General features: G+C 40.6%; 1 protein-coding gene across 5 annotated transcripts in view; it reads left to right on the top strand.

Annotated features, from left to right (window-relative positions):
- Positions 1-1,873: 1,873 nt before the first annotated feature.
- Positions 1,874-10,124, top strand: part of HSD17B7 (hydroxysteroid 17-beta dehydrogenase 7) — a 24,534-nt gene continuing 16,283 nt past the window's right edge. For 2 of the 5 annotated variants that reach the window (XM_032291560.1, XM_032291561.1), the window contains exons 1-4: positions 1,875-2,011; positions 3,903-4,106; positions 7,541-7,633; positions 8,705-8,819. In XM_032291560.1, coding sequence (XP_032147451.1) covers positions 1,977-2,011; positions 3,903-4,106; positions 7,541-7,633; positions 8,705-8,819 — 447 coding nt within the window. In that variant the 5' untranslated portion in view covers positions 1,875-1,976. Of the gene's footprint in view, positions 2,012-3,902; positions 4,107-7,540; positions 7,634-8,704; positions 9,046-10,124 lie in introns of those variants that run through there. The other 3 variants (XR_004272877.1, XM_032291563.1, XM_032291562.1) reach the window with 3 other exon arrangements.

Genomic DNA, 10,124 nt, shown 5'->3' with positions numbered 1-10,124 from the left:
AGTGTGCTACCCCTTATCTGGATGAAGGATTTGGTCCATGGCTAAGTAAAGGCTGAGGTGAATTTGTGTCCTAATGCAGATGAAGGCATGGCCCATGCTTAGTGCTTGCCCACAGCCAATCCAAGACACTTTCTCTTTTGCTCTGAGACCTCGTAGAAGTGTGGCAGGCCAGGTCTCACTAACAACTGTTTCAGTACTAAGTGGTTAAATTAAATATTAAAAGCCAGTGCCCTTATACAAAGTCTGGGATGTAACAAAAAGCCATTAAGTTTTGTCTAGGCCTTTCCTGGGCCTTAAAGCATGACAAAATAATGAAGGGATTCTTAATAGGACCCACTTAGGATTAAACAAGTTTTATTGTGTATCTGAAGAAACTCCCCAGGCATCCACAAACAAGTTTATTGGGGGTCTAAAAGAACTCCTCAAACCTCCAGTGACTTAGCAAGAGAGAAGATAAGGGTAATCACCCCAGCACCTGGATCCATTTAGAGTAAGCAAATTTACTGAGGTTCCAGGGGAAGGTTCTCAGGACTCAGATCTTAGTATAGCTTAAAAGAAGTTAATCACTTATATCTTTAGATGAATGCACACTTACACGTAGACATACAGCTTAGAAGGTATATAAGCTCTGAAAAACTTTGTAATTTTGAGTTGGTCTGGTGATAATTTCCAGGCTTTCTCCCCGTAACCAGTTACAAAAATAACTCTCTTCCTCGCCGGTTCATCTGCATCTAGTTATTGGGCCTCAAAAAATAGCAGCCCAACCCTCAGTTTGGTCTGGGAACAGAAGTGGGAGAGTTGCAGGGAGAGTAGCCTTTGATCCTTTGCTACTGGGGAGTGGGGAGATGGGATTTTTCCTTCTGGCTTAGCTTTAGGAAGTTGGTGTTAATTGGCCCTGAGTTCCCTGCCCCCAGACCCAGGTGTTTTCCTTTTGATCCAGCTTTGGGAAGCCAGCATGAACTGTCCTCAGATTCCCTACTCCCAGACCTTGCTGTTTTTCCTTGATTCAGCTTTAGGAAGTCGGCACGAATTGGCCTTAAGATCCCTGCCTCCAAACCCTATTCTCCTGCCTCATTTTGGCAGAGTACTTTCACGTGTGTTGAAAATTGGGGCTTGTTTTGTATACCTTTTGCTTTTCTTTTTCTAGCACTTTTTTTTTTTCGTATTTTCTAAAAGCACCCATTTAGGATGGCTTGGAAACACAAACAGGTCCTTTAGCACAGTTTGAGATGCACTGGTATAGAAGGTTACAGCACATTCTCAGTACTTCAGAGAATGAGATTCTGATTCCACCCCACATTCTAAGTTTTGAATACTGGTAATTTACGCATGATTCTACATAAAGTTCTTAATAAAATCAGTGCTCATTTTCCCAATAAAGTTTCTTTAGAGGAGGAGGTCTGGCATCAGAAGTTGGGCTGTGAAGTGGCACAATGCCTGGATCTACGCATCCAAAAAGGAACGGAGAATTAGGAATCCCCCAACTTTAGCTCCTAGACCCAAACCCTTCCTCTAAAATGGGCACTGGTGCAAATACCCCGAGACCTTCCTGTAATGAAGCGCCAATCTCAGGCGCCAGGGCACAGACCCCCGTGCGTACCACAGCTCCAGGCCAGAGCGCTAGCCCGGGGGTAACGCCCCCACCAAGTTGATTAGGCGCCACGGAGTCCTAGGCGAGCAGGACCGGGGGCGGCACCGCGGCGGAGCGAGGAGAGTCTGGATTGGCTCGGGCCCTTGCGTCACGCAGCTCCGCCCCTCGGCCTATCTCACCCCACCCCGTCTCCGAGGTCAGGGAGCGGTTGGAGGACTGAGATTGGAGGGATGAGCGCAGACTCGATGACGCAACGGGAGGGGGCGGGGCGTGGCCGCACTCTGATTGGTGACGGGAGAGGTGGGCCGGGCTGGGCCGAAATCTTAGGACTTCCGAAAGCAGCGGCGGCGTGTGCTTCAGTGCCTGGAAGTGTGCGAGAGCGAAGATGCGAAAGGTGGTTTTGATTACCGGGGCGAGCAGGTGAGGCCTCCTTTGGGTTGGCAGAGGCGGCAACGAATCAGGGGTTCGAGAGAGGAGGGGTCTGCGACCCTCCACGGACTGACCCCGGGAGCGCCCGCCCCTGACTTTGCCCAGGTTTCCCGGAGTCCCGCACTGCTGGAGGTGGGCATGCCGGCCCCTTGAGGTGCTCAGTAACTGGGGCTGTGAATTAAACATGGCAGTGAAAGGGAAAACTAGAGCGTCAGTAAGTGACGATTGTCACAGTGATAATCCCGAGGTTATCAAGGGAGTAGGGGACTCACGCGGGCCCCTTCCCTTTCCCATCGTGGAGCTTTTTTCGTACTTACTGTCTGTGCCCAATATTTTGCTCCTAACTACGTGGTCATGTCTTAAACTCCAGGTATTTTGTCTGTACGAGCCTTTTGCCTACAAATTTGAACGGTGGGGAAAAACGATCCCGTTCCATTTAGCTCAGTGCTAGAGACCTAACATACTTTTCAGAAACCCAGAGAAAATTAACCTTTTCCTACGAAGGCATGGTTGGGGTGCAGAATAACCAGCTCATAATTATTCCAGGGTTGCTCATTTAGTTTCTCAGCCTCTTCTGTTGCCTGTTTACCTCTCATTTGCACTTCCATGAAGAATGTGTAGAAGATGAAGCCAATCAAACCATTTTCCTACGAGTTGCATTTGGCATTTTTGATTAAGACAGAGGACATGTTAAACGTTGAAGATTGGTCCACTTTCAGTTATTTAACCACACGCATATTAACTAAGGCAGCTTGATAAGTGTTGCAGTTGGCAACTTTTTAGTTTATCCTCTCAGGTGACTTTAACAGTTGATTGGTGCTTCTTATGTGGAAGTTACTGAAATAAATCAGAATGGATTTTGTCTGTTTCTTTTACATATATTGTGATATGTGCAGTTGTATATTAAATGCTTACTATTCTCATGTGAGGACAAATAAGTACTTTTGATGGTTTAATGTCAGTGCTAACAGACACTGATGGTTCCAGCCTCTTTTTTGGGTTTTAACTATTAATATATTTGCCTGGAATCAGCTTAAGTCTTGAAAGAGAACTTATGACCCAGTTTTTCATTGCTGTCAGCCAGGCTGGTCTGACTCCGGTCGCCACTCCTACGCGGCTTTGCAATACTGTTTTTGAAGTTCTTTGTCTCAGAGTGGTGTACTCATCCCTGCCTCCCTTTCTTGGTCCTCACCTAATATTTAGTGTATTCCTACCTTCTACTTAATCATATTGAGTTTTTTTTTCTTCTGTTATTCAATTATAGTTGTTTAGAAGGATGTTACTGATGCCTGATTCTGAAGGATTCATCTGTTCCTTTATCATAGATTTCTGGTGTTCCTTATGGTGGCTATGATGCCAACAGGTGGTAGAGCCCGCCGGTGAGGAGCCTAGACAGCAAAGTAAAAATGCACATAGGAAACAGCTAATAATATGCTCTTTTCAGCCATTACTGGTGACATATTAAATCATTTTCATGAGTGCATAGTAAAAATACACATAGGAAACAGCTAATAAGATGCTCTTTTCAGCCCTTACTGGTGATATATTAAATAATTTTCATGAGTGCATTAATAAGTACAAAATGAAAACCACTGGCAGGATAAGGCCCAGTAATAGAAAGGCTAAAGAACAACTGTTGTTTTAAGTCCAGTTATTGTGTCGTTGAAGTTTTCCAAAATGAGAAAAACACAAACTAGACTGCATCTCAAGCAAGTGACTATTGGAGTGGAGGATTCCTCCTTTCTTAAATAATGGTTGAGGCTTTTCTATCTGGGCTTCTCATTGGAGGTCAAGTTGACACAGTTTTCTGAACCGGAGAGAAATGCCCCTACCTGATGCCATCCCAGATAATCCACATCTTGTGTCTGAATTTTCCTCCCAGTGGCATTGGCCTGGCCCTCTGCAAGCGGTTGCTGGTGGAAGATGATGAGCTTCATCTGTGTTTGGCATGTAGGAACATGAGCAAGGCAGAAGCTGTCCGCGCTGCTCTGCTGGCCTCTCACCCCACTGCTGAGGTCACCGTTGTGCAGGTGGATGTCAGCAACCTGCAGTCTGTCTTCCAGGCCTCTAAGGAACTTAAGCAAAGGTATATCTCTTGCTGATGAATTTTTTTTCTCTTATGTGATTGTGCAGCGTAACACTTAATAAAATAAGAAAGAAACCTAAAGAGAAACCAGATGCAGTGTAAGCCATTATCTGAGGAGATCTGTAATAGAGTGACCCATTGTGCCTCAATACCACATTTTCATTCTTAACCATGATCATAATTATTTTATGGAGACTAATGTACATTCTGATGTGTGATCAGTTGCACTGCCTTATGTTAAGGTAACTCCTTTGACATTTCAATTCATTTTTTACATCTTTCCTTCACATGATGAATTCATTAAGTAGATAAGGCAAGTAGTGACATTTAACAAGTGAGAAAACTGAGACACATAAATAAGGGTAATGTGCCTATGAAGATCATCCAATCTTATATTAATTGGGTGGGACCAAGACCCCAGGTCTTCTCCCTGCTTCCTAAGGGGTATTTTTTCCCAAGGCCAATAAAGATTTGTTCACACCTTCACAGTAATTGGCATGCAGTAGACATTTGATCAATATTTGGTATATGAAGGAATAGAGTCGTCAGTTGTATAATTCCCCTGAAAGTGAACACAAAATTGCATGTAGGTGTACAATGCATTATTCTGGACAGAGAGGGCTTTTTATTTACTTGTTTGTTTGTTTTTAAATTGTAAGAGGAATTTATGATGAAAAAAGGCCAAGAACCCCGCACTAGTTTATGCTGCCCTAGGGCTATCTGGAATAATTAATTTTCAAATATTTTAGTATTGAGGCACTTAAGAAACAAAAAATTACCTTGTTTCCTTGGACAGTAAAATGAAGTGTGTAGAAACAATGAAGGCCTTCTTGATGAAGACATTTGCTGAAGAAAAATACTTTGTATTTTATGTGCATTGGTAATCATTTGCGTTTCCCCGTTACAAATGCCCAGATTACTAAGTGAAAGCTCATTTTCTTTACTCCAGCTCTTTTTGCTGTGGCCTTAGTCCTTTGTAAATGTGGCTTCTGGCAGGGCTCGGTGGCTCACGCCTGTATCCCTAGCACTGTGGGAGACCAAGGCGGGTGGATCACAAGGTCGGGAGAGCAAGACCGTCCTGGCTAACGAGGTGAAACCCCGTCTCTACTAAAAATACAAAATACTAGCCAGGCATGGTGGCACGTGCCTGTAGTCCCAGCTACTTGGGAGGCTGAGGCAAGAGAATCGCTTGAACCCGGGAGGTGGAGGTTGCAGTGAGCCGAGATCACACCCCACTGCACTCCAGCCTGCTGACAGAGCAACTCCGTCTCAAACAAACAAACAAACAAAAAATGTGGCTTCTCTCTCCACTACGGCTGAGCTCTTAGAGTTTTCTGCCACATCCTTTTTAAAAAAAAAAACCTGAGGAGATTTTCTAGGTTCTATTCTCACAGAAATTGTGATATATTCCACATCCCCTACTCCTCTGTAACTTAAGAGTCTCCAGAGCTGTGAAGCTGTATACTAAACGTCCTTATGGAGATAAAAACCATAAAGCTGAGAAAAGTTATGAGCTTCTAATCAGGTTTTTAGGCATTCTTTTCCCAAACCTTAGCCAGCTGGCTTCTTACCTGCTTTGTTTAGATTTTGTTATATTTTCTTATTTGGCAGAAAAGAACCGTCATTTCCCAGTTAATAATACTCCATTCTGATGCAGTTTACTTTTGAGACTTAAAGTTTTAACATTGATAGTACTGACTATCCCAAATGCCTCCCAAGGTTCAAGATATTTGCTTCTTTATCACAAGTTTAGTAATACAGTATTTAGTAAGATATTTAGCAACTTAGCACAGATTCAAGGCAGTGATGCTGTGGAGCAGAAGGGATCAGATGATAAGTGAGTTGTCCCAGGTGCCTGTCATCCGCATTTTACTGAAGTTTTGAGGTATTTATTTAATTCACAAAACAGCCTTTTTGTTTTGAGATGGTTGGTGTTATTCAGATTTAGGAAATGATGGTTGTAGTGATATTCACAAATTTGTGCTATATGAAAGTGTCCAAATAGATTCTTGCTTATGTCAAAGCTCTGCTACCCTCAGTGGCTCAAATGGATCTCCTCAGTTCTAAGTCTGAAGTAAACTAGAGCTAAAGAGAGCTTGAGAATTCCTTCTAATGACTCAAGCAACAGCGTCCCTGACACCTGGTCTTTCCATCTGTAGCTCTCTCTTCTGTTAGGTATGTGCAGATGAAAACTAGTAAGAAATAGTGATTCTGTTTTATCTGTAATAGAGCAATTGTGGCAGTTATTTTATTGATGAGTGGTATGTCATTTTACTGAAGTCAGAGCTTAATTTGGTGTCTTTAGTAAACATTTCCTCTTTGTTCCTAGCCAAATATGTCAATATCCTTAGATAAAAGTTTGCAAATAAGGTAATGGAACAAGCAACAGTGGATGAACTCACAGTATCTTTGTGGCACTTATATGATGAAATAATAGTAACAATATCGGCATTTTATTAAATGGTCAATTTAATAACTTGAGTCATTTGTCAGTTATTTATAGAATGATCATGAAATGTTTGTATGTGATCTGTATTGAAAACCATGTATGCATTTCAGGGTCCTAAATTTAGGAGCTGTGGCTCTTAATGTCGGGTTATTCAGAGACAGTGTGGTACATAGAACTCTAGGAGATATTCTGAATATTTAATGGTGTCTGTGAGTATCATGAGAGCAGGCTTTACCCGTTTTGAACCTAGTTCAAAATAAGTACACTTAGATGAAGACTTATATAGGTTTAAAACTGAAAATGCTTTTTCAACTCAGCATTTCGTGTCCTTTCCATGACAAGTATCCAGGAGGAAACCCAACAAGAATACCTTACCCCCATTCATCTTTTATAATGTCATTGTATTCTTAGTGAACTTTCATCATTTTATGATACATAGGACTTGTCGATGAACAAAGGTTTCCACATGGATCTTCTGTTTTATTATATATTTTGGCATTCAGATTTCAGCATTAATAGATCAGGTCAGGTGAATATCAGTATTATATAAATTTTACTTGTCAACCAGAGGAGATGTGGATTTTTTTTTTTTTTAAAGCAAGACACTTTGTAAGATGAGGAAAGTGGGTTTAATAGATAGAGGGTTGCTGCAATGCCTTGTTGGGAAGATAGAGCTGGAAGGAATTGTTGGTCAGAGGTTTTGCTTCAAGTCCATGATGACTCCACAGATTGTTTGAAGCCACTACCAAAAAAAGAATTCTCAAATATTTATTGCGGCTAAAGAATAACTGTTGAGAAAGAAATGCTGTAACTCTAATGTACTATAAATTCTTTTGAGCTTGCTGTGGCTAATTTATTAATTTAAAAAGTATTTTTTGTCTTTTTTAAGCCTTCTTGATTCTAGTCACTCTAGAGATAAAATATACAATCTTGTCTTGATGTTTTTACTTGCAACTCACAATCTTGTCTTGGTGTTCACCTGCAGGTTTCAGAGATTAGACTATATATATCTAAATGCTGGGATCATGCCTAATCCACACCTAAATATCAAAGCACTTTTCTCTGGCCTGTTTTCAAGGTAATTTCCATTTTATGTTTGAAGTGATTGGAAGGAATGTGTTCATATTTCTGCCTAGTTTTGCTGGTGTGTTAAGTTGGAGAGGTGAAAGGTAACAGGGTATTGAAAAGGTTGAAGACAGAAAAAGAAGGTGTTGCAACCATATCATCTCAATCGTCTTTTGTGGAGGTTGCTGAAAGTCCTGCTTTTTATGGTATTCTAAGTCTCCAGGACATTCTAAGTGGTTGGATGGTTTAGAAGGTCCATTTTTGGTCTGCCTGGCTATGCCTATTAGCAAGAACATTTTGAAATTAGGCAGAGTTCTAGATTTCTCAGAGAGACTCCAATTTCCAGGAAAGCTACTTTGACCTATTTCCCAGCTGTATGTCAGGTGCTCTGGCCAGTAGGTTGGGGAAATGCAGAGAACTAATGTCTTTCTGGGAGATTCTCATTACACATTAGTGTAGTGGCTTTCAAAACTGTTGAAACACAACCGGAGAATTCTTATTGATAGGAATAAATCTTATTTTGTGACCCAACAAACTTATTCATAAATTTGCATTCTTACTGTGTGCTACTCACTATACTAATACTTTTGCTTTACTTCTTTTCCATTAAAAGTCTCTCTCTCTCTGCATTGGTCTTGACCTACTAAACTGACCTCACAGCAGAACAACGTATTAATGTTTGAAGAATTCGCAGTTAAAAAACAACCTGTGGCAATTAAACATACTTTGTGCGCAGGAAGACTTTTTCCCTTTGGCGTAGCCTATTACTCCTTTAGAACACTTACCTATAACCTGATTTGGAAAGAGATGAATGGAGTTTTAGTAGCAGGTTTTTGAGAGACTCAAGTTCCTATTGGTAGTGTGAGCTGTAAGTATGTAAATACTTCTGTGAATTAGTTGGGGGGGGAAGGAGGGACTTTGGTATTTCATTTAATACAATAACCCAGTCTGAGAAATAGGGATTTTTTATTCGTGTCATTACAGAATCAAGGGAGGTGCAGTTTATGAGTGAGGGGCATGGGTTGGAAAGCATCTCCAGTTAAAGAAGCTTTAAAAGTCATACAATTTTCTTCTGCTCTTTCAGAAATGTGATTCATATGTTCTCCACAGCTGAAGGCCTGCTGACCCAGGATGATAAGATCACTGCTGATGGACTTCAGGAGGTGTTCGAGACCAATGTCTTTGGCCATTTTATCCTGGTAAAGAAGCTGTGGGCTTAGTCAGCTAGTATTTGGTGTGATAGTTTCTGTAGAGCTCTGGGCACAGTGTATTATTATGGCTGAGGAACCAGTTAACTGATTTAATCTCATGTTTGAGTTTTCTTGGTTGCATTTGGCTTGTTTATTGTAAGCATGGGACATATCTGGAACCTTTCCTAGGAGATTTTTCTTTAATAAATGTACTAATAGTTTTTGATTTTCAGAATTACTGCAAAGATAGTACAGAGAATTTCTGTATATTCTATACCCAGTTTCCCCTACTATAAACATTGTGCATTAGTATGATACATTTTTCAAAATAGATGAATCAGTTCTGCTACATTATTATTAACTTATGTACATACTTATTGGGTTCTGTTTTGGCCTAATGTCTTTTTTCAGCTCTAGGATCCTATTCAAGATACTACATTGCATTTAGCAGTCATGTCTCCTTAGACTCTTCTTGGTTATGACAGCTTCTCAGACTTTCCTTGTTTTTGATGACCTTGACAGTTTTGAGGAGTACTGCTCAAGTGCTTTGTAGACTCTCTCATTTGGATTTTGTCTGATGTTTTTCTCATGGTGAGATTGAAGAATGTGGTTTTTAGGAAAAAGGCCAGAGAGGTAAAGCGACATTCTCATGATATCATATCAAGGATGTATTCTATCAGTATGACTTATCATTGTCAATATTAACCCTGATCACCTGGCTTGAGGTAATGTTTGTCAGGTTTCTCCATTGTTAAGTTACTTTTTCTTTCTCCCTTTTCATACTCCGCTCTTTGAAAGAAAGTAACTATGTGTAGCCAATGCATACTGGATAGTGCTCTACATCCTTAAGCGTGGATTATCCACAGAAATTATTTGGATTTTTTTCTGCATGGAGATTTGTCTGTTCTCCTTCCTTTATGTCTTTATTCAGTCATTTATTATATCCATAAGGACTCATGGATTTTTTTTTTTTTTGTACTTTGAAGTTATAAATACTGTTTAATTTTCTTGCTCAAATTTTTCCAGTTTTGGTCACTGGTAGCTCTTTCAGTTGGCTCCTATTTGTCTTTGGCACACCCCCATCATTATGGTTTTTCTGTTTTTGTTTTAGCTTTCATTTTGAGCAGCTTTTTACTATCTGGCACTATAAGATGCTTCAGACTCATCTTTTGTATTCTTCAGTCCTAGAACCAGCTACTTTTCTAAAGACATTCATTTCCTTTATCAGAGAATGGTTATTAGAAACCAAGATCTGGGTGCTTATTGCTACTGAGATATCAGTGTCTTCTAAACCCTCTCAGCTAATAGACCAAG

The sequence above is a fragment of the Sapajus apella genome, unplaced genomic scaffold (genome assembly GCF_009761245.1).
Source record: "Sapajus apella isolate SASKATOON/1434 unplaced genomic scaffold, GSC_monkey_1.0 scaffold25, whole genome shotgun sequence".
Classification (NCBI taxonomy): Eukaryota; Metazoa; Chordata; class Mammalia; order Primates; family Cebidae; genus Sapajus; species Sapajus apella.
The sequence above is the reverse complement of the archived record's forward strand: the minus strand, read 5'-3'. Positions and strand labels throughout refer to the sequence as shown.